Source organism: Anolis sagrei, chromosome 8 (assembly GCF_037176765.1).
Source record: "Anolis sagrei isolate rAnoSag1 chromosome 8, rAnoSag1.mat, whole genome shotgun sequence".
Lineage (NCBI taxonomy): Eukaryota > Metazoa > Chordata > Lepidosauria > Squamata > Dactyloidae > Anolis > Anolis sagrei.
Genome location: NC_090028.1, coordinates 44,220,654 through 44,247,770, shown reverse-complemented (window position 1 = coordinate 44,247,770; position 27,117 = coordinate 44,220,654). Strand labels below are relative to the sequence as shown.

Sequence of the window (27,117 nt, the reverse complement as noted above, 5' to 3'; positions counted from 1 at the left end):
ATTATTATTAGAGAGCCCGGAAAACTCACAGAACTCAGAGTTTCACCCGAAGCTTAGGCAGAATTGGATCAGTGAGAATACTTTTCCCTCGGAGATGCGCATGTTGCCCACCCACTTGGAACTCACTTGCCCACGATCACATGGAGCTGGTGTTGCACCTCGGTGTGCACACTCGCCGCAATGGTGGAGGCCATTTGGTCCGTGGTGCTCTGAAAGGTGGTGACCAGCTGTCGGAGCTGGCCCAGCTGCGAGTCCCGGGCATCCTGGTCCCGGGCCTTCTTGTTCTTCATATGCGCCTCCAACTGCTGAACATCTAGGAAAGGAGTCACACACACTCCGTCTTAAGGCGGGCGCAGAAACAGAACAGGTTTGCAACGTAACCTAATGCACATGTGTCAGAGGCCACACCCGGCTGGCCATGTCACTGTATGGCTCTCCAGATGCCGGACTACAACTCCTGCGTTACTCCTCATTAGACATCAGGACTCAAGCTGGGATACAGTAACATCGGTTTAGTCAGGACAAGGGAGCTTCTTGGGTCTAGAGAGAAGGCTTTCCCTAACGTCAGAACCACAAGTGCCGTTGGGTTGTAAGTCCCATTATCCCCAACCCACATGGCAGAGTCAAAAGTATGGTTCCATAACATCTGGGGCAAAACTGTGGAATAATGTCCGGGGGGGGGGGGGGGGAGAGAAAGAACTCTACTCTTTGTGTCACTGGCCACTATGGAAAATAATTAGTTGGCTCTGTGCCTCAAGGATTCTCTCGGTCCATGGATTCAATTGCCCTTTGAAGGCAACCTTAAGGCAGATGTGGCCCTCAGTGGAAAGAAGTTGGACAGCCCTGTGGTCTATTTTATTCCTACTGCATTACGGTCAGAAATATTAAAAGCCAGCTCGGTATTTTTAATGACAGAAATGTGAGTCAAGCACTGAAAACGTTAAATGGAGGCAATGCTTCAGCAAAAACTGGAATTCAATACCAGTAGGTGTGCCTGGAGCTTCGTACACCTCGGTGTTAGTTGCCCTGTATGAAGAGGCCTCAGGCTGTGAGGAGGTCTCAGTGGGAGAAAGGCCTCAGTCTGAGAGAGGCCTCAGTGTGAGTAGGTCTCAATGTGTGAGAGGCTTCGGTGAGAGAAGGCCCAGGTTGAAGGCCTGATGTGTGAAGCTCCAGTGTGAAGGCTGCTGTGTGTAAAAGGCTCCTGTGTGAAGGTCCTGTGTAAGTTCGGTGTGAGAGGAAGCTCAGTGAGAGCAAAGCTGTTTATCTGCATGAGAAAGCAGCCCAGAGGGAAGCAAAGAAGGAAGTACAAAGAACGTTATTTGTGTTAGGGAAACCTTGTTGTTCTAAATAATGCAACCATATTATTTTGCTATAAAGAAAAGCCTCCCAAGGAAGGGATCACATTGGTCTCTGTGTTTCTGTTTTTCTTATTACTTTGGGCAACTGGTGCTGGGTCACGCTGATTTGGGGGCCAATTTGTTCAGTGGTTTTTGAGTTATGTTAATCCCACAAATGAACATGACCTTTTTATTTACAGAGATGTCTTTTGTGAATAATCCCACTAGCCCAACAGTGACAACACTGATCTGGATGAGGCGGCAGCAGCCATCTAGGAAGCTTTACAACGCTGCCTAACTACAAACCCAGTAACGTGTCCCATTGTACGCTATCTACAAGGTGCTTTATTAGGCATGTATATGACCAGCTCGATTTCCAAAGATTCAGCGCAATGGGAAACAGGAAATATCCCCTTGAACACGACATCAGAACCTCACTTCGGTTTTTAGAAAAGGTATCAGGCCTCCTGAACCGCCTGATTAACTGTGAACCCCACAAGCCTCTCAAATCTTTCTGAAAACACAAATTCTCAAAGGGGGAAAATCCCAAAGTAGTGGAGGGATGGTTGAGAATACCACCCCCCCCCCCCCACCAAAAGGCCACCCATGGTGCAATGAGGAAGACCTTCCTTCCTGCTTCATTCTCAGGAGGGACTGCCTGGTGCGCCAGGCCAGGCAGAGTGTGAGTGACATACATTCTTGCGTGCCTTGCTTGAAGGTGTCGTTGATTTGCTGGAACATCGACTGGCAGCTCTTCTCAAAAGCAGGCAGCACCACGCTCTGGAACGCTTCCCGGTACGCAGACTGCATCGGCCCTTGCAAGGAATCCGTCGCGGCCCGGGCAATCGCATCCGTTAAGTTCTGAAATAAAAGCAGAGGCTCAGCCTACGTATCCAAGGTGTATCTCTCTCTTCCAGGAGGACGGCAGGGGCAGAAAGAGGGGCAGAAGAGGCACTGGCGGGCCGGAGGTGGCACTTCCCCCACCCCTGAAAATCCCTCCCCCCTGGTCACGCCGGAAGAGGCCACTACAGCACGCCTGAGAGACAGATGCCCACTCAACCTCCACTGAAAGACCCCCAAGGAAGGAGGACCTATCGCTCTAAGGCAGCCTTTCTCAACCTGGGGGTCGGGACCCCTGGGAGGGTCGTGACGGGGTGTCAGAGGGGTCGCCAAAGACCATCAGAAAACACAGTATTTCTATTGGTCGTGGGGATTCTGTGTGGGAAGTTTGGCCCAATTCTATCATTGGTGGGGTTCAGAACGATCCTTGATTGTAGGTGAACTATAAATCCCAGCAACTACAACTCCCAAATGTCAAGGTCCTCAAAATCCATCAGTGTTCATGTTTGGGCATATGGAGTCTTCGTGCCAAGTTTGGTCCAGATCCATCCTTGTTTGAATCCACAGTGCTCTCTGGAGGTAGGTGAACTACAACTCCCAAACTCAAGGTCAGTGTCCACCAAACCCTTCCAATATTTTCTGTTGGGTTTTGTATGCCAAATTTGGTTCATTTCCATCATTGGTGGAGTTCAGAATGCTCTTCTATTGTAAGTGAACTATAAATCCCAGCAACTACAACTTCTAAATGACAAAATACCCCCCCCCCCCCGTACTAAAATTTGTGTGTATCGGGTATTTGTGCTAAATTTGATACAGTGAATGGAAATACATGCATCCTGCCTATCAGATATTTACATTATGATTCAAAAGCAGCAAAATTACTGTTATGAAGTGGCAACAAACATTATTTTATGGTTGGGGGTCACCACCACATGAGGAACTGTATGAAGGGGTCGCGGCATTAGGAAGGTTGAGAACCACTACTCTAAGGGGCCTGACACACACTCATGCAACCCAGAATATCAAGGCCGATTAGCCACAATATCTGCTTTGAACTGGGTTATCTGGGTCCACACTGCCATACAATCCAGTTCAATGTGGATTTTGTACAGTTCTGTAGAAGGGGTAATGACTTTGCAATCTTGCTTGATTTGGACCAGATCTGAAAATTATTATTATTATTATTATTATTATTATTATTGCTGGGTTATTGTGAGTTTTCCAGGCTGTCTGCCCATGTTCCAGAAGCATTCTCTCCTGACGTTTCACCTACATCTATGGCAGGCATTCTCAGAGGTTGTGAGGTCTGTTGGAAACTAGGCAAGTGGGGTTTATATCTCTGTGGAATAATGTCCAGGGAGGGAGAAAGAACTCTTGTCTGTCGGAGGCCAGTGGAATGGCCAACAAAGGATTCCCCCAGGCAGTAAGAAGCCAGAACTTGACACTGCTAGGCCATTAAATGTTAATCAAAGTGGCCAATTGAAACATTCGCACCTTCCTCAAGAGACAAGAGTTCTTTCTCCCACCTTGAACATTTATTTATTTAACCCAGGCTATTCCAGGGTTGAACAGTTCTTGGAGTCAGGAATGGTCAAGGCTGAACCTCTGTTTTTTTACAAATGCTAATCCAATAGTTTACGTTGTGGTCCTTGGAGCAAAACAAGGCAACTCCACTCCGTCTTCTATATTCTTCAAATATTTATTCATGACGGTCATGCCACCTCCAAGGCTCCTCTGCTTCAAGCTACACAAGTTATTCCCCCCAAAGCTTCCACTCTGGACCTTTGCTTATCTTGGTCTCTCATCTCTAGATATGTCCTAGTTTGCCAATATCACGGTGACAGAGGCAATGGGAGAAAGAGGCACTTTGCAACAGGACAGGCTGGCAACGTAGAGAGAGGCTGACCACGTTGCCAGAAGACTACGCCGAGCCACAAGCCAGCTTCCTCCTGTTTCCAAATTAGCAGGCACAGGGAGCTTGCTTGCAACAATCCAACCCCCCAATTTGTTACCTTTGATTTCACGAGTTTGGTGACGTTCTCCTTCAGTGTCCCTTCAATGGCCGTCAGCTTGTTTGCAATGGTGTTGCTCAGCTGCCCGGTGACAGGGTCCAAGGTCTTGGAAATGCCTGGGTGACCGTAAGAGGGCAAAAGTAAAGCGGTCAGCCTGGCACTCCCACTCTTTCCCCGTAAATGGCAAGGCGTGGGGAGATGGGCGCAGAAACTTACAGGGAGGCACCGTCTTCTTCATCTCCTCGCGGATGCACCTTTCCAGCCGATTGCACGCGGCCGTGGAGAGGGACTGGGAGAGCTGCTGGAAGAGGTGCTCCTGCAACTGACCGCCACGCTGCTGCCCCTCCGCGATGGCCTGGTCCAGCCGCCGCTCTGGAACCAACAGAGTTAAGGACACAAAGACTCTGGCAAGGGCTCACATCCTGGCTAACATCTCCCAAGACTATTCAGTTGCAAAGGCTCCAAGGGGGGAAAAGAAGGAAGAAGAGGGTTTGTAGAATGAAAGGGGAAAGAGGCCGGAGGAGCCGCCGTGACACGTGAAGGGATTCACAAATACAGGGCGTTGGGAGTGGTAGGAGGACCAAGGCTGACCGTCTAAGGCTGACCGCCCTACATGGGAACCCCGGAAGGTCCTCTACTTCCTGCCTCTTGGAGCGAAAAGGAGGAGAAACCTATCAGTGACCTGCTGGGAAATACAACCATCAAGAACCCAGGATGTTCCTCACCTAGAAAAAGGGAGAGGTGCAAGGGCACATGGGCAAAGCGGGCAACCACAGGCCCCACAGAATTGTCAGAAATACTAAACATTAACGAGATATTTTTAATTGCAAATATGTGAGTCAAGCACTAAAAGGGTCAAACGGATGCAATGACCCAGGAAAAGCTCCGGTTCAATATAAGCAGGTGTGCCTGTTGTGTAGTAACACCTCAGTCTGAGAGAAGTCTGTGGGAGAGGTTGCCTCAGTGGGAGAATGGCTCTCAGTGCTAGTAGGCCTCACTGTGGGAGAATAGGCCTTGGTGTTATTAGGCCTCACAGTGTGAGGTAGGCTTTAGTCTGTGAGGAGGCCGAGTGTGAGAAGGCCTGGGGTGAGAAGCTTCAGGCCTTGTGTGTAAAACCCCAGTATAAAGGCTGCTGTGTGTAAAAAGCTGCTATGTGAAGCTCCTGTGAGAAGGCCTCAGTATTAGTTTGCCTCAATGAGAAAAATACTTCAGTCGGAGAAAGGCCTCAGAGTTAGTAGGCCTCAGTGTGTGATAGGCCTGGTGCAAAAAGACCTGGTGTGAGAGACTTTGGTGAGAGAAGCCTCAGGCTGAAGGCCTCATGTGTAAAGCTCCAATGTGAAGGGTTTTGGGTTTTTTTTGTCGTGTCAGGAGTGACTCCTGTTGTGAGAGAATTGGCCGTCTGCAAGGACGTTGCCCAGGGGACTCCCGGATGATTTTGATGTTTTATCATCCTTGTGGGAGGCTTCTCTCATGTCCTCTTATGAGGAGCTGGAGCTGATAGAGGGAGCTCATCCACCTCTCCCCGGATTCGAACCTGCGACCTGTTGGTCTTCAGTCCTGCCGGCACAGGGCTTTAACCCACTGCGCCGCCGGGGGCTCCTAATGTGAAGGGTGTTGTGAGTAAAGGCTCCTGGGTAAGTTTGGTGTGAGAGGAAGCTCTGTGAGAGCGAAGCTGCTTATCTGCATGAGGAAGAAGCCCAGCGTGGAAGTAAAGAAGGAAGAGTGAAGAACTTTCTATTGTAAACAAGGCAACCATATTATTTTGCTACAAAGAAAAGCCTCCTTCCTGTGGAGAAGACAACACTGGCCTGTGTGTTTTTGTTCTTTTGATCACTTTGGGCGATGGGTGCTGGGTCACGCTGCTGCTCATAAGTTACTCTGTGGTACATGTATGACGAGGGCCTTTTGTTTATAAGCCCACTCGCCCAACAAGACTCTCACTACAGCAAGCGCAAAGCCTTTTCCCGGAAGGGATACGTTCCTGCTCCTGCTGGGAGTCGGCCACGCGCTCGATGTGTCCCATGAGGGAGCTCTGCACGGCATCCAAGTGGTCGCTCAGCCTCTGCATCAGCTCCATTTGGTTCTGCCTCAGCTCCGCAATTTCCCTCTGCTGGCTCCTCAGCAGCGAGATCAGCTCCTCCTGGTACTCGGGGGCCACCTGAGGGAAGAGGAGGAGGCCGCGCCCGTGCGTTGGACACAAGGAAAGGAGAGGCAGGCACTTCAACCCACTAGCAAGGAATTGCCGGATCTCAAGACAAAGAGATTGTTTAAGACCAACATGCTAACCCCAGGCGTGTATGGGTTTATCCCAAAGGAGTTCCACAGCATGCAGATTGCAAGCAAATGCAAGGGAAGTGGCATCCCAAGGTGCAATTCAGAAGGAACCTCCGTCTCAAAGGACTGGGCCGTGATGCTTGGCAAGTCAAAAACCAGGGCAAAACAGCACAGAACGGTCAAGTTACTGTATGTACTCGAGTACAAGCCAACCCGAAAATATAAGCCAAAGTACTTCATTTTAGCACAAAAAAACTGGGAAAACGTATTGACTCAAGTATAAGACAAGGGTGGGAAAGGCAGCAGCGACTGGTCAATTTCAAAATAAAAATAGATACCCATAACATTACATTAATTGAAGCATCAGTAGGTGCTATGTTTTTGAATCTACATAAATAAAAATGGAATGTTTGTTTGTGGGATTCACATAACTCAAAAACCACGGGACGAATTGACACCAAATTTGGACAGAAGACACCTCTCAGGCCAGGGAGTGACCATCACTCAAAACCCCTCCCAAAAAATAGCAGAACGGATTTAAAAACCCAAAAAAGCTAAATGACGGTACAGCGCATGTACGAAAATGACAGCTCCCAGCATCCCCTAGAGCAGGCCCTGCTCCCAAGCTGCAAACTTGCTTCTCCTTGGATTTCTTTCAGAGCATCCCAATCCCAACATAGTTCCTATTTCCCATTCCTGGACTGCAACTCCCAGCAATCCTCCAGAGAGATAAATTAGATAGAGATAGGTAGGTTGATTGATCAGGAGGAGCGCTGGGAGCTGCAGTCCAAGAATAGGTAGAGAAGGAAGAAAGGGGGAAAAGAAAAAGGGAGGAGTAGGAAGGAAGGAAGGAAGGAAGGAAGGAAGGAAGGAAAGAAGGAAAGAGGTGGAGAAGGAAGGAAGGAGAGGAGGAAAGAAAAAAAGGGAAGGAAGGTAAGAAAGAAAGAAAGAAAGAAAGTAAGAAAGAGAGAGAGAAAGAGGGAGGGAAGGTTGGCCACAGCAACACCGGGCGGGTACAGCTAGTATTTGCATAAAACTGTAATTTAAGATAATAAGACTGTCCAACTCTGATGAAACCATTATTCTAACCTCCTTCAATGTCAATGTGCTTGCGTATCCTTCCAATAGGAATAAAGAGAGTAACATAATAAATGTAATAAAAAATAATAGAGTAAAATAATAAATGCAATAATAAAAGTAATAATAGAGTAAAATAATAAATGTAATAAAAATAATAGAGTAAAATAATAAATGCAATAATAAAATAATAGAGTAAAATAATAAATGTAATAAAAATAATAGACTAAAATAATAAATGCAATAACAATAACAATAATAGAGTAAAATAATAAATGCAATAATAAAAGTAATAATAGAGTAAAATAATAAATGCAATAACAACAACAATAATAGAGTAAAATAATAAATGTAATAATAAAAGTAATAATAGAGTAAAATAATAAATGTAATAAAAATAATAATAACAACAACAGAGTAAAATAATAAATAACCTTGACTCGAGTATAAGCTGCGGGGACTTTTTAAACTTAAAAAAGGGGGCTGAAAAACGTGGCTTATATTTGAGTATATCAGGTAGTGGACTGATTTCTTCCCCTAATATGGATTTCAATATTTTACGAAGTAGGTTCCCAGCCTGAGACTTTCAGGTTTAGCCTGCGCTGGTCAAGTGAGGACAATAAGGCAAATATTAAAATGCAGATCGTGTGAGCCTCCAGCGTGACACAACCGCCGTTTGTGGAAAGTGAGCCGATGCCGGGCCATTCTTTCCTTTGATGCAGAAAAGGCTTTGTGATTGTTTGAGAAGATCTCTCCTTCAGATCCCGCCGGCATTTCTGGACTCCCAAACCAAATTAAAGGCCACGATCTAGAATCATCTATCAAAATTTCAATGCATGATAACACGTCATAGCTAATTATGACACAAAGGAGAGGCGCCTTTCCCTATCCTCTCCCTTTTTGTTTCGCCTTTTGAGTCCCGAGAATATGCAATTCGAGAGACGGGAAGGACATCCACAGAGAAGGTGACCATGCCCAGAAAGTCTGGAAGAAAGACACTCACCTGCTGATCAAAGGCTCTTGGGGACTGGGTGACATCCCTGGAACTGAAGAGAAGGCATTTCATCATCATCAATGACACAAGAAACAACCACAAAACACAAAATACGACAGCCATTACAAAAATAAAATCCACACAATAATGAAATCAACCACATAGGCCTGAATAAGAGGTCAAGGTTTCCCCTGGCATTAAGTCCAGTCGTGCCTAACTCTGGGATGCCTGGTGCTCACCTTCATTTCTATGCCGAAGAGCCGGCATTGTCCACAGACACCTCCAAGGTCATGTGGCCAGCATGACTGTATGGAGCGCCACTACCTTCCCGCCAAGCTGGTACCTATTGATCTCCTCACATTTGCATGTTTTCGAATTGCTAGGTTAGCAGAAGCTGGGGCTAACAACGGGAGTTCACCACGCTCCCTGGATTCGAACTGCCAACCTTTTGGTCAGCAAGTTCAGCAGCTCAGCAGTTCAACCTGCTGCACCCTGGGCCTGAATACTATTGGCAATCTTAACCACGGTAGATGTAGTGAATCGCTGGGACTGATGTGTTAACTCACAATTCAGCAATGACAAGAGCCATGGAGTTGGAAAACACCACAAGGGCCCTCCAGTCTGCCACGCAGGAATACACAATCAAAGCACTCCCGATAGATGGCCATCCAGCTCCTGTATAAAATCTTAAGAGAAGGAGGCTCCACCACACTTTGAGGAAGCAGATTGCACGGTTGAACAGCTCTTACAATCAGGATTTTTTTCTTAATGTTTAGGTAGAATATCAATTCTTGTAGTTTGACGTCATTGCTCCGTGTCCTAGTCACGGAAGAGCAGAAAGCCGGCTTGTTCCTTCTCTAAGATGGAATCCTTCCAAATGGTTAAACAGGTTACCTCTTAACCTCCAGGTTACCTCTTAACCTCCTCCTCCTCTCCAAGCTAAACCTATTCAGTTTCCTCAGCTGCTGCTGCTGCTGCTGCTCTTGGGACATCGTTTCTGAGCAGTTGCATTCGGACCAAAAGGCACGACATAAATACATAATACACAATGCCTACCCTGGATGGCGAGGCGCTACGCCCGTCACCGTTAGTCAAGAGCCTGGGAGTCCTTTTTGACCCTCTGCTGAGGATGGAGGCCCAGGTCTCTTTCCGCCGTGAGCAGAACCGCCTTCTTTCTTTCACCTGCGGCAGGCTAGACAGCTGGCCCCCTCCCTGTCCAGGGACAACCTGGCTATGGTGATCCAGGCCACGGTCATCTCAAGGCTGGACTACTGTAACGCCCTCTACATTGGCCTTCCTCCGTCGGTGATCCGGAAGCTCAAGTTGGTACAAAACGCAGCTGCTCGGCTTCTTGCGGGAATTCCGATGAGATGCCACATCACCCCAATCTGACTGCAGCTGCATTGGTTACCCATTGAGCACCGGATCACTTTCAAAGGGACTCACCTTGGAGGCCTGGCATGGTCTGGGGCCAATGTACCTGAGGGACCGCCTCACCCCTTACAAATCCCAGAGATCCCTCCGTTCTGAGGACCAAGATCTATTGGAAATTCCCAGTGTCAAGACCTTACGTCTAACAGCAACTAGGCGCAGAGCCTTCATGGCAGTGGCACCATCACTCTGGAATACTCTGCCACCTGAAGTCCGTGCCTTGCGGGACTTACCAGCTTTCCGCAGGGCATGTCAGACATACCTGTTTCGACAGGCTTTTAATGTTTGATATTGCCGTTTTTAAATTGTTTTAAATTGCTTTTAAATTTTGTTAGATTTTAGCCATTCTTGTAAGCCACTCTGAGCACCAGGGAAGGGAGTGGCCGCATAGAAGTTCGAATAATAAATAAATAAATAATATTGACTTAATGGTGATATTCAAGAAGAAGATGACTTGACTGTATTTGATTAAATGTAGATTCTTGTACATGAAAAAAAATCATGCTGTGAAGGTAAGTCTTTTGGAGCAAAAATTAAGATGAGACCCTTCTTATTTTGGGAGGAATGTGGCAGTTTTCATTATATTATTTCGAAAGCACAGTATCCAAAGCAATTCTATTTTTGTGTGTGTGTGTCCACAACCAAGAGAAGGGATGCGCCTGAGGGCAAGAGATAATGGCTTGTTCAAGACGACCTAGTGAGCAAAATGTGAAACCAGGGCCTTGCCAATCCCTCCCTCAGTGCCCTGCGTAAATAGCGTGCCAGGAAGGAGAAAGGCAGCCCAGGCACCAGCTGAGAGGGGCGGCAAAACTGTTAACGTAGCAAGTTGGGTTTCTTCCCAATCTTTGTGGCCACATGCTTACCCATCATCCTTCTTCCCTTTCCTCTTCGGCTTCGGAGAGGCTCGCGGAGAGACCTTGGCTTTCCAGTCCTTGACCGGCAGCCTCTGGGCAGCTGCTTTGGCCCCGTATCCGCCGGGCGCAGAGGCCAAGCCTGCCACTTCATCATCATGGTCACTGCAGGGAGAAGGGAGAGGGACACGGTAGGACGGCAGAGCTTCGCTCGTCCAACGCAGCCTGCCTCCCGCCCGGATACACGGCTCTTCCAATACATTGCGATGCTTGGGTGCTAAATTCGGAAATACAGTCATTACTACATAACGTTCCCATGGATTCAACTGCCTTTCCCATCGATTTGTTGTAAAAAACGATTCTGGCCCGGATTACCTGTCCAAACATATCTCCTGCCACGAAGTTGAAGATCTTCAGGAGAGGCCTGCTCTCGATCCCACCACTATCGCAAATACGGTTGATGGGGACGAGAGACAGGGCCTTCTCAGCAGTGGCCCCTCGCCTATGGAACGCCCTCCCTAGAGATATCAGATTGGCCCCCTCCCTCTTGTCTTTTAGAAGGAAAATCAAGACCTGGTGATGGGACCAAGTGTTTGATCGGTGAGCAGCAAGTGGAAGAAGAAGATCACACAACTTAAGGCAATGGATTGATCCTGATTGGTTCTTTTTGGATTTGGATTTTAATGGATGCGTCTTAATTAATTGTTGTTTCAATATTTTTAATATTTTGATTGTTCTGTGGTTGTTTTATGATACTTACATCGTATGATGCTTTTGTTAGGCCGCCCTGAGTCCCCCTTCGAGGGGAGGGTAGAAATATAGGAAATAAATAATAATAATAATAATAATAATAAACATCCTTTATTTATACCCCGCTACCATCTCCCGCAGGACTCGGTGCGGCTTACAAGAGGCCGAGCCCAAATGCATCAGAAACAACAAACACAACAACAAACAATACAACAATAAATAACTCATAGCAAAGCAAAACAGTAACAAAAAATATCACAACGCATTTAAAAACCTGTGGCAGGGCCTAATGTATGGTTATTTTTTTTAACAAAATGATAGGCATTAAATAATTTTTTAAAATTTATTTTATAAATAAAATAAATAAAACAAAATATGATGTTCTGCTCTTTAATTTGGAAAATCATAACGTAATTTGATGTGTAATAGGCTTTTCCTTAATCTCTCCTTATTATCCAGCGTTTTAGCTTATCCAACGTTCTGCTGGCCCGTTTATGTTGGATAAGCCAGACTCTACCGTACTGCTGAATAATACTAATAATAATAATAATAATAATAATAATAATCTTTATTTATACCCGGCCACCATCTCCCCAAAGGGGCCTCGGAGCATCTTACATGAGGCCAAGCCCAGCAATACATTACAGCAACATAAAATATAAACAACAAAATAACATCACAATAAAATAAATAAACCAATCAAGTAAAATAAACAGTACAAACAGTAAGAGCCCGAAGACCTGGTGGTTTCCACAAGCCTTTGAAAATGGCCAGTTCTAACTCAGCCCCACACATTGTCGAATGCGGCCTTATTCTTCCGACCAGTTACCCAGAGCACCATCCCAAAGGTCATGAGCGTCAACTGTACTCGGCACATTGCGACATGGAGGGAGAGGGAGAGAAAGGGACCTCCGTGCTCCTACCTTTGCTCGGCGTTGGCATCTTGACTCTCGTGCAGCAGGTGGTAGCTGTGCCTGTGGAAAGGGCCCTTGTGCTTGTCTTCCACGTCATTCCTGGGGCTGAGGAGGAAGAAGGGATCCTTCCGTCAGGCTACATTGATTCAGTTGCATCCATATAAGGTAAGGTAAGGTAGGGTAGGGTAGGGTAGGGTAGGGAAAGGTAGGGTAGGGAAGGTAGGGTAGGGTAGAGACGGGTAGGGTAGGGAAGTTAAGGTAGGGTAGGGTAGGGAAGGTAAGGTTGGGTAGGGAAGGTAAGGTAAGGTAGGAAAGGTAGAGAAGGGTAGGGTAGGGAAGGTAAGGTTGGGTAGAGAAGGGTAGGGTAGGGAAGGTAAGTTAGGGTAGGGAAGGGTAGGGTAGAGAAGGGTAGGGTAGGGAAGGTAAGGTAGGGTTGGGAAGGTAGGGTTGGGTAGAGAAGGGTAGGGTAGGGAAGGTAAGGTAGGGTAGGGAAGGGAAGGGTAGGGTAGAGAAGGGTAGGGTAGGGTAGGGAAGGTAAGGTAGGGTAGGGAAGGGTAGGGTAGAGAAGGGTAGGGTAGGGAAGGTAAGGTAGGGTTGGGAAGGTAGGGTTGGGTAGAGAAGGGTAGGGTAGGGAAGGTAAGGTAGGGTAGGGAAGGTAGGGTTGGGTAGAGAAGGGTAGGGTAGGGAAGGTAAGGTAGGGTTGGGTAGGGAAGGGTAGGGTAGAGAAGGGTAGGGTAGGGAAGGGAAGGTAGGGTAGGGAAGGAGAGGTAAGGTAAGGTAGGGAAGGGAAGGGTATTGTAGGGTAGGGAAGGGAAGGGAGGAAGGAAGGGAAAGGGAAGGAAGGAGGAGAGGAAGGACGAAAGGAAAGGAAAGGAAAGGAAAGGAAGGAAGGAAAGATGGAGGGAGTGGAGTAGGGAGGGAGGAGAGGAAGGAGGAAAGGAAAGGAAAGGAAAGGAAGGCGGGGCTACCTGTCTGCCATGCTGTTCCTGGTTTCTCTGGTGATGTCGGGAGCGGCAGGCCAGGGCTGGCTGCCCGGAGGGTCCGAGGCGGCCGCTTCCTGAGGCAGGACGGTCTCCAGCAGGGAGGGAGCGGTCAGCACGTCCACTTCACTGGGAGCCACGTCCAAGGAGTGGTGGCTGTGCTCGGAGCTGTGCCGGTTCCGCGGGGAGAGCAAGTGCAAGGCGGAGGCCGCGGAGGCCATGCTGTCGGCGTGGTGGGCGGGGTCCAGGCCCTCCCCGGGGAGCCCGGGCGGGGCTGCGCTGGCGGCGGCAAAGCTGCGCTGCAGAGTCTCCGAGGCGATCTCGGGGATGTCCTGCGACATGGCCGTGGAGGCGGAGGAAATGACGTCCGGGGAGCGCTCGCGGGTGGGAGAGGACTGGGGGACCACCAGAGGCTCCACCTCTTGCCGCTCCAGCGCGTGTGGGGCGTTCTCAGGGGAGATCTTCAAGAGGGAAGCACAAGAGTTTGGGAAGAGTATTTCTGAGCCCCCAGGAACGAGACCCCCCCCTCCTCGCCTGCCTTCTTGGCCAAACCCTCCCACACCGCTGTGAGTACGGGCGGTCTCCAAACGGTGAACAAGGCGGGTCCTGTCTTGACGCGGAATTTGTATGTAAGCCGGAAAAGGGGCATTTCTAAAATGTAACTCCGGCCAAAATCATATATATGTATATTTAGCTTTGGAGAGCACAGGTAAAGGTAGTCCCCTGACATTAAGCCCAGTCATGTCTGACTCTGGGACTCTGGTGCTCATCTCCATTTCTAAGTCGAAGAGCCAGCGTTGTCCGTAGACACCTCCAAGGTCATGTGGCCACTGGCATGACTGCATGGAGCGCCGTTACCTTCCTGCCGGAGCAGTACCTATTAATCTACTCACATTTGCATGTTTTCGAACTGCTAGGTTGGCAGAAGCTAGGGCTGACAGCAGAAGCTCACGCCGCTCCCCGGAATCGAACCTGCGACCTTTCGATCAACAAGCTCAGCAGCTCAGTGCTTTAACCCACTGCGCCACCGGGAAGGGTTAACACCCCATACGTTGCTTGTTTTGCTACCTGTGCCCTTATTCATTCAGGAGATGTCACCTCACTTCCTGTCCTTGTGAGAAGCGGAGTTTTGAAAAATGTGGCTTGTTGTGGAAACAAGGATCGGTGACAAAGCTTCAGTCGAGACACGCTTTCCCCACGGTCACTCTTTGAGGAGGGAATTTCCCTTCCTAGAGGTAGACGTCTCTCACTCCCTGTTGCCTCACCCCATTAGTAACTGGGGGGCTGCCTGTATTCACTTTAACACAGAATAGCCTTTCGGGGCAGAGGGTTCCAAAGGGACATCCCATTAAAACCCAATACAAAAACACCCACAAGATTTTGAGGAGTTAGGCAGCTTAAGCTTAAAAGGCCCTGCTGGTGGCGCAGCGGGTTAAACCGCTGAGCTGCTGACCTTGATGACCAAAAGGTTGGCAGTTTGAATCCGGGGAACAGGGTGAGCTCCTGCTGTTAGGCCCAGCTTCTGCCAACCTAGCAGTTCAGAAATATGTCAGTGTAAGTGGATCAATAGGTACTGCTTTGGCAGGAAGGTAAGGGCACTCCATGCAGTCATGCCGGCCACATGACCTTGAAGGTGTCTATGGATAACGCTGGCTCTTCGGCTTAGAAATGGAGATGAGCGCCAGAGTCCCAGAGTCGGACACGACTGGGCTTAATGTCAAGGGGAAATACCTTTACCTTAATCACATGGGAAGGTTTTGAAGGTGTTATTCCTGCTCCTATTTTTATCTCATTAGAATCTTTTAATTATTTTATCCTGCACATGTGGCCCGCCCACTGTTATCGTGATTGTGTTTAATGTTATTTCGTAACTGTGTTTATACTTTTTTTCTATGTCATTTTGATGATGTTGCTTGTTGTTTATGTTCTGGATTTATTTTGCTAACATGTTGTCCGGTCTTGGCCCCATGTCAGCCCCTCCGAGTGCCCGTCCGGGAGATGGTGGCGGGGTAGAAATAAAGATGATGATGATGATGATTATAAGTCCTCCAAAGCACTTTATATTGTTTTAGGCCTGCTTGTATGTTTCCACAAACGCCCCATCACTTATTCACCCATGTCCAGCATTAGTTTAAAATTTTTAACTACATTCGGCCTACGCATAGATTTTAAAGTGTGTTGTCCTACTGTTAATGCTTATGTTATTGTTTTGTTTGGTTTTAATTGCTTGTATTGTTGTTGTTATTGCTTGTATTGTTGTTTTATGAGCTTGGCCTCATGTAAGCCACACCGAGTGCCTCTGGGAGATGGTAGCAAGGTACAAATAAAGTTTATTATTATTATATATTACTAGCTGTACCCTGCCACGCATTGCTGTGGCCTATATAAGTAAATCTTTTCAAAGTAGAGGTAGATATCTGGTCTATTATGAAAGAGAGGTACCTACCTATTCCTTCCCCCTTTTCCTCCCCCTTTCTCTCCTTTCTTCCTTCTCTACCTCTTTCTTTCTTTCCTTCTTTCGCTCCTTGGTTTCATCCTTCTCTCTTTCCTTCATTCCCTCCCCCTTTCTTCCTTTGCCTCCTTTCTTCCCTCCATGTTTCCTTCCTTCTTTCATTTTTTATTTCTCCTTCCTTCTTTACCTCTTTCCTGCTTTTCCTTCCTTTTATTTTTCTTTCCTTTCTACTTTCTCTTCTTGCTTCCTTCGGTACCTCTTTCTTTCCTGCCTTCCCTCCTTCCTTCCTTTCTTCCTTCCCAATGCTTACCAAACCCTTCTCATGGGAGTCCTGTGTGCCACGTTTGGTTTAATTCCGTCGTTGGTGGAGTTCAGAATGCTTTGATTATAGGTAAACTATAAATCCCAGTAGCTACAACGGAGGGGGGTGGGAGGAGGCAGAGGAGTGCAGGGGCGGGGCCTCGGTGGGTGTGGGCGGGGCTTCGGCGGAGGGGGGAGGGAAGTGCGGAGGGTGCGTTGGCCGTTTGGCCATGTGTGCGTGCCAGGGACTTTGTGCCATTGTGCATGCTCAGTTGTTTTGTCGTTTTGTGAGTGTGTTGTTGTGTTGTTTTTTATTTTGATTCAATTTGTTTGTACCTTGTGGGTTGAGGTATGTGCAAGGGAATTTTGGTTAATTTTCGCTTGGGGGGTTTTGAGTTTTGCTGTCCCGTTGGACGCCCCTTACAGATTTATATATATAGATATATTATTATTATTATTATTATTATTATTATTATTCTGCTTTTTCTGATCTGGATCTCAGAGCAGTGCACACACCTGCCTGGTTTTCTCTTTAGAACAAGAATTGGAGGGGGGGGGTTGACCCAAGTTGACCCCCTGACCTTTGCAGACAGGCAAAACTTTATTTTTAAACAATAGGTGAGGAAAGCACAGAAGTAAAAATGCAATGAGGGGTAGGAAAGGCACAGAGACCCATCTCACTTTTCGAGTTTGATGTTGTGCGCTAAGGGACGGGTTACTGATCGACATGATTTTTAGTTTTTTGTAGGCAGTGACCAAATGCTTCCAAAACGCTCCTTGGGGGAGTGGAGGGGCTTTGTAGGCTGGAGATCGGGGGGAGGGGGGGGGTAAAGTGGAGAGTGGCCCATTCAGCTGCCAAGGGTGGAAGCAGTGAGGGCAGCAGAGAAGGCCGAGAGGAAGGAAGGCGGCCCCTTACCGAGATGGGGGCCATTGGGGTCAGCCTGTCGGGAAGACCCGGGAGGAGGACCGAATGACTCCGTGGACTTCCCTGCAGGTTCCCACTGCCGCCGCTCAGTCCCAGGCCGGCATCCAGCTGCATCTTTGGACTTGGAGAGACTTCTTCCGGCGGCCTGCAGGAGAAACCAAGCCAGATAATCACAACTTCTGAGGATGCCTGCCATAGATGCAGGCGAAACGTCAGGAGGGAATGTTCCATCTGAACATTAGGAAGAACTTCCTGACTGTGAGAGCCGTTCAGCAGTGGAACTCTCTGCCTTCCCCGGAGTGTGGTGGAGGCTCCTTCTTTGGAAGCTTTTAAACAGAGGCTGGATGGCCATTTGTCAGGGGTGCTTTGAATGCAATATTCCTGCTTCTTGGCAGAATGGGGTTGGACTGGATGGCCCATGAGGTCTCTTCCAACTCTTTGATTCTATGATTCTATGAATGCTTCTAGAACATGGCCATATAGCCCAAAAAACCTACAACAACCACTGATTCCGGCCACAACAGCCTTCGACAATCCATTAAAGCCAGAAGAGTGGCAGAGCCAACACCCTGAGATATGGATGGAAGATGATGTATAATCGATTTTAGTATGACGACTGACCATTGTAGTTTTGAATATATTTGTTGTTTTAATGTGTTATTGTAATATGAATTATGTTGTTTTACTGATTGTATCTGATTTTATGGTTAGAAACTGGTCTGAGTCCCTCAAAAGAGGTGAAAAGGTCAGTATATAAAACTTTTAAATAAATAAATAAGAGCTCAGGCCGACATCCCAAGGAGTCCAAGCACAAGCTTGCAGCATATCTGGCAACGTCATCCTTGGCTAAGAGCAACGATCTGCCTTAGAGAAGCTCACTGGAGAATCCCACAGAGTCGCTTCAGTTTGGGCGAGGCTTCATCCCTTGGGGACAGAAAACAGAGGGGCCAGAAAGAAGCCTTCACCTGGGACTCACCTGGGAACCGGAGGCTCACCCACGGAAGAGCTGCTCATGGAGGTGACGGCCGTGAGGGAGCTCATGCTGCTTCCCGGTGAGACTGTGATCTGCGGCAAGGGAGGCATTACGGTCAGCGGTCATTCTACTAAGACGAACAGGCTTCTATCCCCCATTCACACTATCACTGCCTTTCAGGGTGGCACTCGCTTGGGGACCCAGCGCTGCCCAGGTCATCTGAGAAAGTCAACTCTTAATTGTACAAAATGCATAAGGCTGTGGGTGAACTACAACTCACATCATGCCACGTCAACCCCAAAAAACTCCACCAGTACTTAAAGTTTGTTATGTTGGGCAAGTTTGCTCTGGATGCATCCTCACTGGGGTTCAGTGTGCTCTCCGGCTGCAGGGTAAACTACAACTCCCACTATGGTGAGTCAGTCCCCTCAAAACCCTCCTGAAGGCTGAGTTAGTCATGGGGTTTCTGTGTGCCAAGTTTACTCCAGGTCCATCCTAAGTGGAGGTCACAGTTTCTCTGGTTGTAGGTGAACTACAACTCCCAGAAAGGAAGGTCGGTTTCCCCCAAACCCCTCCAGTAATCAAATTTCAGCATATCAGGTCTGTGTGCCAAGTTTGGGTTCACAGGACTCTCTGGATGTAGGTGAACTACAACTCCCCTAAACCAAGGTGAATTTCCCTCAAAGACCTCCAGTATTTATTGCTGGTCATGGGGACTCTGTGCACCAAGTTTGGTTCAATTCTCTCTTTGGTGGAATTCAGAGTGCTCATTGTTTGCAGGTGAACTATACATCCCAGTACCTACAACTCCTATAAATGATGGTGCATTCTCCCCAAACCTCTTCCGCATGTTCAGTTACTGGTCAATTCCTGTTTGATATGTGGCATAGAAAAGAATAGGAAAGGGTCATGGGAGAGGCAGTGGGCGGAGTCATGCAAATTCCACACCAACGGAGGAAGTAAGAAACACTGGGATGTCTGTGGTGGAGGACACACAGAAAATCTAGGGCGAAATGGTCCCCGTGTGAAAGCCTTCATTGGGTGGTGGGCAGTGTGGTGTTTGCGGAGGACATTGGCCGGGCTCTTGGACATGCTCACAGTGCTCGCTATAACCTGGAGGGAGGGTCACCGTGCCTCCTGATGACCACTTGGCGCTACAGCTGTTTGTGGAGGCAGGAGCTTGTCTGTGTCAGTAGACACTCCAGCCACATACACCACACATATTGTTATTTTTATTATGTGTATCCATTACATACATGATTACTACCACTATAGGAATAATTAAAGATTTGTGTGCTGCCCAGAAATAATCTCCAGTGTTGATACTCTCCATTCCTATTTCCATTTCCACTTGGGAATTGTGCCGTCCTGCAAATATCAGCACACCTCAAAGCCCTGAGCCCCTCACCACGGGTTATGCCAGAAGGATGCGCAATTCCCACCCTTGCTTTAGAGTTTTTCGTGATTATATTTCTTTAGTTTTTTCTTCATTTGCACCTGGAAACGACTAGAGGAGCTGGATCCATATCCTTCTCCAAACAAGCTGGAATTACTGTATTTTTTTTCCCCTGAGAAACTGCCAAGTCCCTTAAAGCCTTTACCGAATCAAGTACGAACGCCTGAGGTTGGAACTCTCTCGGTCTGCCCCCCTGATTAGAGAAATACAATGCTGAAACCCCCTGCTCAGCAAGTAAAATATGCAGAAGGTCACTATCCTGCAGTAAGAAAAAAATGCAGGAAGACCCAATGAGATGTCCTTCCCCTCTGACCGTGCCAGGCCGAGACAGATACCTGTTGCAGAGACGTGCTGGGAGTCATGAAGGCATCTGGAGTCATGAGCTTCGGTTTGGAATCGCTGGACGGGGAGAGGAAGTCCACAGGCACAGACAACTCCGAAATGCGGTGCAGGTCCGGCTGCGAGCCGTGCACAGACCCTCTCTCGGACCCCAGGCCTTCTGAACCCAGGTCCGCCAGGTGGTCGGGGAATGCTGCAAAAGACACCACCACACAGGTCAAACCAAGAGCAGGAAGGGAAATCAGAGCCACTTACAAGCACACCGTTCTCCTGGCATGCAACTACCATCACATTACAGACATCCCATGGCTGATTCTGGCCATTAAAGCCTTTGAAATCATTGGGCAACTAAATCCTGAACCACAGAAGCTTGTGTTCTAGAAGCCATCAAAGGCAGGACTTGCTTCAGCCCCAATGTTACTTTAAGGCAGTTCTCTAAGTGGCTGGGAACATTTGTCATGACACTCTCCTAAGCAAGACAGCAGGGAAATGTGTGGGAAGTCGCAAGGAGATTTCCCTCTGACCCTGAAACTAACACCGCCAACAACAAAAAAGATAAATTAACACAAATAACAAGTTTCCTGGGTTTCAGAGGCTGTCTCTTTGAAAATGGAACTCCAAAGTCCACCTTCTGACCTGTCCCTTCAAGAGGTCAGCCACAGTGAACCACACGAGGCCTACACACGCGCCTGGCTAAGTGGGCCTTGCGGCCTTGTCCAACCTGCTTTTACATCCAGTCCCACCAGCGCTACCAAATGTAGCCACTGGTCCTGCATCCAATGAGTCATAGGCCGGGACACCAAGCGGGAGGAAGCGGATGTGGAGACACGCAGTGCTGGGGGCTCTCGTAGGTCATCTATCCAGAAGGAAGACTTGGAAAGCAGGATGCTCTTAGATGACATCACAACACACAACCTTCCCCCAGACTGAAGCACCTCTTCAGTTTCCGAGCATGTCTCCACCAGTATAGGGTTAGAAATACAAACTCTCAAACGCAAAGCTTGCAGCCAAGCAAACAAAAATGTATAAAACATTGACCAGCTTTTCAGTGGCAGAATTGGCTGTAAGTGTAAGTTCAGGCACCAAGTTCGGACTCACGTACAAAGGTCAGCCCAGAAATCGGTGAGTGAAAGAAAACTACTCACCAAAGTCTTCGTGGGAGCCGTGGGCAGGCATGGGCGCAGCTGCGTCTGGGCTGTGAAGAGGCTGGAACCGGATCTGCACATCCTGGAGGGCTCTGCCAAACATCAGGCACATAGCTTCCGTTTACAAACTTCTCCTGAATCTGCTAAATGTGTGATACTATTTCATGCAAGGAGAAATATTCCTAGGACATTTGCTTCACAGAATGTTTCTAGTCCACAGCACTGTCTCACAAGGCAGTGTGGAAAGCAAGGAGAGCTGCCATCTAGCCCACCGACCACCGTCAGAGGTTCTAGATCTCAAATGGATTTTATTATAAAATATTTTTAGTATATTCATGAGCCACAATTCTTTTGATGATGGTATGCAAATGTATGCAAAATTCTGAGAAGTACCAGACACGGTGGTCCATTTTATCCTGTTACTTATTTTGACACGGGGAGTCCTACTGAGAGTGAAAATATTAAAGGCCTGAGGATGAAGAAATTTTAAATATTCATTTAACTGAAAATGGGAAGAATTTGCTTTTATTTATCTTGAACGAGCTACGAATCCAGATTCTTTCAGGGGTGCAATTTCATTGGTTTGCTTTTGGAAATAATTTTCCAAAACTTAGGGTGCACATTCCACACGTACAAAGCCACCCTGACATCCTACATTGAGGTGGATATCTATTTTTTGAAGGGAACGTGGAGAAGCTGAAAGGCAGAGGTCCTTCCTGCTGGCCGTCCAAAACCAAAGAAGACACACCGGCCAGGTCTCCCTGCCTGAAGGCAACCCCAAAGAAACCAGAAACTGGGATCAAACACTCACTTAGTGTGGACGCAGAAGAGTTTGATGAGCACTCCTGCTGCGGATTCCACGGCGCCTGCGCCCGGCGTGCCTTCTGGAAAAGAAAAGCAGGAATGCCATTTGCTTCCTCGCGTGGCCTGCTCTCAGTGGCAGAGCGTGGACCAGCCAAGGCTGCAGATGATGACAGAGCCCTGCTCTCAAAACAACTATAATGCCTTAACAATAAATGTGTTCTTTGATGTACAACTTCACCGTAGGAAGTGCAATTAGGGTCATAGTTAAAGGAATCCATCTTTTTTTCCCTCAAGTGCCAAATCTCCCACAAGTCCTTTCGTAATAAAATCCAGCTATTCTCCCATGACAGGAAGGATAGAGCTGCACAACCTGCAAAACGTGTCCAGAACGTCAGATCCGACATCCGACCATAGTTCTGCTTAGAGCAGAAACATCAAGATCGATGGCAGGAGAGGCTAAATGGACCTCACCACAGAGCTAGACTGTCAAGAGCTTCAAACAGAGCCTGAGTTGAGAGTATTTCACAACGGCCAAGGCCAATAAATACTATAAGTAGGTATTATTTGAAGTGCAAAGGCTCCGACGTGGTTTGATGCATCTCGACCCAACTTGGTAACTTAAAATACTGACAGGTTTCAGATGGGAAAAAATAGGTGCCTTTTGTTTGTTGCCTTATTTTTCAATGACCCAAACTGGCAGCTGATGACACTCACATCGCAGTCCTCAGAGGGAGAGTGACCAATGGAAGAGGGCCAAAGCATCAGCAGGGAGGCACTCTAGGAGTCCCCCTCAGAGAGCCTCTCTTGCCATGGAAACTTTCTCATGGTGGACTTCCCAGAGCGCCCGGGACAGATAACAATAATTATCACTTTGTTTTTATACCCCGCCTGTAACTGTAGGATCGATATAGCAATATTAAATGACCACTCACAAGCTGGTTTTGCTTTGAAATGGATATATTGCTTGTATCTCTGCAGCAAAGACACTACGGTCTTTTTCCCACCACCACTTCCTTTTATACACCTTTTCTGCCCAACTCCCTCTCTTCTCAGTTTCCTTATTAGAACTTCACAAGTTCCAATGCAAGGTTTCCAGCACCCTCTGCTGGCTTCAAAATGTCACAGAGAGAGAATTGATTCAGCCAGGATGTCACGGAGGGAATTTGTGATGTCTTCATGCCCTCAGAAATTGACTCCTGACACCACCCCAGAGGGACTTGTGGCGGCTTACACAGGGACAAGCCCAATCAACATGGTTAAAATATAGCAGATTAAAATATCTAAACAACAACAGGAAACAAAAACAGGAAAAACTTGGAAGTGAGTGGGAAGTGGGCGGTGGGCCCTCCACCCTGGCTTCCGTGTCTTGGGCAGGGCAGTGGGAGAGGCGGAGCGACAGCCTCCGAGGGGAAGAACAAAGGCCGGGTATTTACATTAATAACAGAATACGAACAACAACATGCGAAAAGAAGTGGCCCATCCAGCCCGGTATGGCTGATACTGATCGGCAGCAGATCAATAAGGATTCCAGCAGAAGGATTGTAACCCTGCAGAGACTAAGTCTGTGCCCGGTATACAAAGTACCATACATACTCCACTATAGGCAGAGTTTTTCAGCCATTTTCTACAGCTGAAAAAGGCCCCCTCAGCTTATAGTTGGGTGAGGGTCCTGGTGGGAAGGCGTGGGGCTGAAAGAAGGGCTTTTTTCAGCCCCACACCTTCTCTCCTGGACCCTCACATCTCTGTTCAGCAACCTAGCTCTCCTTTCTCGCCTCCTTCCTCGCAGCACTTTTCTTTCTTCCTCCCTTGCCCTGCACGCGCCTTTCCCTCCATCTCCCTGCTGCTGCTGCTGCCGCTGCCCAGGATCCAAGGTCGCTCTGGAGAGGATCCCACCCTTGCCTTCCTTCCCTCCTCCTTCGCTCCTTCCTTCCTTCCTTCCAGTCCTGGCTGGGAGATCTGCTCCATTGCTTCTCTCGCTGCTGTGGCTTTCTCTTTCTCTATTATTATTATTATTATTATTATTATTATTATTATTATTATTGTTTTACATCATCATTGTTGTTTTATTACATTTATCATTTTATTATTATTGAAAGAATACGTAAGCACATTTAAAGAAGATTAGAATAACGATTTAACCAGAGTTGGGCAGTCTTACCTTAAATTCCCATTTTATGTAAATATTAAAGAAACAAATTTCCCCTCCTGCGGCATTTCCCACCCTCGGCTTATACTCGAGTTGATACGTTTTCCCAGTTTTTTGAGGTGAAATTAGGTGCCTCGGCTTATCTTCAGGCCGGCTGATACTCAAGTCTACGCGGCACGTGCTCTCCCTTCCTTTTCCTTCTTGTCCTTCCCCACCCGAGGAGTGGGCCCTCCCTGCCCCTCACCTGAACTCAGGCCCTCGCTCTCCTCTTCGGCTGGCAGGACTTCTGTGTGCCTCAGTCGGCAGCGGCTGACCACCTGGATACCGAAGCTTAAGACTGGATGGGTCAGCAGGAACTCGGAGATGGAGCTGAAGAAGGCTTTCCCCTCCTCTTGGTTCTGGACAAGTTCCATCACATACAAGACCTGGGAGGAGGGCACCGTGTGGAAAGGTAAGCTGCAAGCACCACGGACACACACACACACACACACACACACACACAAGCTTTACACACACAACATATGTCCAAGCAGATTCCGGATGACCATCTATTCCTTGAAAAACAGAACTTGACACTGTGAGCAACCTTTGCCTCTGACAATATGAACAGTGTAAAAGCAATGGAAGTATTTGCATGAATGAAGAAGCTGCTCTCAGCCCCAGGTGTGCTCTGAGTAAGTGAACAGGTGTGTTCATGCCTACCTTTCGCTGCACGTCACTCAAAATCAAATACTCAGCAGAAAGATCCAGGCAGGCCTTCAGGCTGGGAAGGACACTCATAGAGCTGAATATGTCTGGCGAAAATCTGAAATTGAAACCGCATGCACAAGTTATTTCTGGGTTGTTTGCAATCACTTTCCATTTAAGCCAGGATTTCTCAACCTGGGGGTAGAGACCCCCGGGGGGGGGGGGAAGGTTAGAGGGGTCTCCAAAGACCATGAGAAGACACACATTTCTGATGGTCTTAGGGACCCCTTTGGTCTCTGCCTGTCCTTCTCGGCCTGGAAATTCATTCTGGTCAAAGCCAATACTGAGCATAAACAGGGGGGAAGGTGACCGGAGAAAGAGATGGCCGCCAAGGTCTAGTCTACTAAAGCCCCCTCCCAAAGTCAAGGCACTTACAGTAGATAGCTTGACGACCATGACAATACTCACCGGACAGTCTGCAGACAAGTCCATGAGACGGTGCACCACATTTTCAGCTCTCGGTTCTGGTCCGCTCCTGTGATGAGGAACCTCCAAAACGGAACTCTGTAGAAATGAATGGGTGCCAGGGAAGGCGTGAGGGAGGTTGAAAATGCCAACGGGGTTCATTGCAAATCTCTACCTTTTTTCTCAGAATTCTAGCATACGTTTTGTGACACATCCCGTATATACTTGAGGAGAAGCCTAGTTTTTCAGCCCCCTTCCCCCTCCCCCCCGGCTTATACTCGAGTCAGTTATTTATTATTTCACTCTGCTATTAATATTATTGTATTACATTTATTAATTTAATTTAATATTGTTACATTTATATTATTTTACTGTATTATTGTTATTATTACATTTATTATTTTTCTCAATTTATTATTATTTTATTACATCTATTATTTTACTCTATTATTACTATTACATTTATTATTTCATTCTATTATTATTTTATTACATTTATTATTTTACTGTATTATTGTTATTATTACATTTATTATTTTTCTCAATTTATTATTATTTTATTACATCTATTATTTTACTCTATTATTATTACTATTACATTTATTATTTCATTCTATTATTTTATTACATTTATTATTTTACTGTATTATTGTTATTATTAAACTTATTATTTTTCTCTATTATTACTTTATTACATTTATTATTTTACTCTATTATTATTACTATTACACTTATTATTTCACTCTATTATTATTTTATTACATTTATTATTTTACTGTATTATTATTATGATTACATTCATTATTTCACTCTATTATTATTTTATTACATTTATTATTTTACTCTATTATTACTGTTATTACATTTCCATTTTTTACTCTATTATTATTATTATTATAATAATATTTATTTTACTCTCTTTACTATTATTGGAAGGATACGTAAACACATTTATATTGAAGAAGGTGAGAACTATGGTTCAATCAGAGTTGGACAATCTTATCTTAAATTACAGTTTTATGTAAATTTTCAAAAACATTTAACCCACTGATGCCTCAATTAATGTAATTTTATTGGTATCTATGTTTATTTTGTAATTGACCTATGCTGCATTTCCCACCCTCGGCTTATACGCGAGTCAATTCATTTTCCCATTTTTTTGTAGTAAAATTAGATGCCTCAGTTTATATCCGGGTGGGCTTATACAATGTATGTACTTGCATGTACTTGAAAGCCACCAGATCCCATCGGATCTTGAAATCTAAGCAGGTAATTCCTCGATAGTACTTAGATGGGGAACTACCAAAGAATACCGGGTTCTGTAGGCTTTATTTCAGAGGAAGAAACAAGTAAAACCACTTGGGCAATGGGTTCAAATTACAGGAAAGGAGATTCCGCCTGAACATCAGGAAGAAGTTCCTGACCACAAGAGCTGTTCAACAGTGGAACTCTCTGCCTTTGAGTGTGGTGGAAGCTCCTTCTTTGAAGTCTTTTAAGCAGAGGCCATATGGCCATCTTTTGGGGGTTCTCCGATTGTCCTTTCCCTTCAATGGCCAAAGAGGGTTGACTGGGGGTCTCTTCCAACTCTGTGATCCTATGATTATGGGTTTCATCCTATCGAAAGACTGATCTTCAGGGAATATAACCTGCCACATAGAAGTTACCCATCTCTGCTGCAAAATCAGCACTGTTGATGAAGCCCCTTGTTCCAGCAGGACTGCTGACCGACAGCTCCAATCGGGGGAGCGGGGGGAGCTCCCATCTGTCAGCTCCAGCTTCTCATGCGGGGACATGAGAGAAGCCTCCCACAGGATGGTAAAACATCCAGGCAGTGTCCCCTGGGCAATGTCCCTGCAGACAGCCAATTATCTCACACTGTCAGGAGTCAATTTCCGACGGCATGAAGACATCACAAATTCCCTCCGTGACATCCTGACTGAATCAATTCTCTCTCTGTGACATTTT

The 27,117-nt window shown here is 46.9% G+C and overlaps 1 protein-coding gene across 1 annotated transcript in view; it reads right to left on the bottom strand.

The window, feature by feature from the left end:
• The window catches only part of EDC4 (enhancer of mRNA decapping 4), a 52,077-nt gene that overhangs the window by 11,301 nt on the left and 13,659 nt on the right, over positions 1-27,117 (bottom strand). Inside the window, exons 10-26 of the mRNA XM_060787800.2 lie at positions 25,156-25,251; positions 24,703-24,805; positions 24,245-24,425; positions 21,862-21,934; positions 21,051-21,142; positions 19,902-20,098; positions 18,114-18,202; positions 17,129-17,282; positions 13,449-13,921; positions 12,490-12,585; positions 10,829-10,981; positions 8,544-8,586; positions 6,167-6,347; positions 4,406-4,561; positions 4,190-4,305; positions 2,033-2,198; positions 127-313 (exon numbers count right to left, since the gene is read on the bottom strand). Of these exons, the coding sequence (XP_060643783.2) occupies positions 127-313; positions 2,033-2,198; positions 4,190-4,305; positions 4,406-4,561; positions 6,167-6,347; positions 8,544-8,586; positions 10,829-10,981; positions 12,490-12,585; positions 13,449-13,921; positions 17,129-17,282; positions 18,114-18,202; positions 19,902-20,098; positions 21,051-21,142; positions 21,862-21,934; positions 24,245-24,425; positions 24,703-24,805; positions 25,156-25,251 (2,556 nt within the window). The remainder of the gene's footprint in view (positions 1-126; positions 314-2,032; positions 2,199-4,189; positions 4,306-4,405; positions 4,562-6,166; positions 6,348-8,543; positions 8,587-10,828; positions 10,982-12,489; positions 12,586-13,448; positions 13,922-17,128; positions 17,283-18,113; positions 18,203-19,901; positions 20,099-21,050; positions 21,143-21,861; positions 21,935-24,244; positions 24,426-24,702; positions 24,806-25,155; positions 25,252-27,117) is intronic.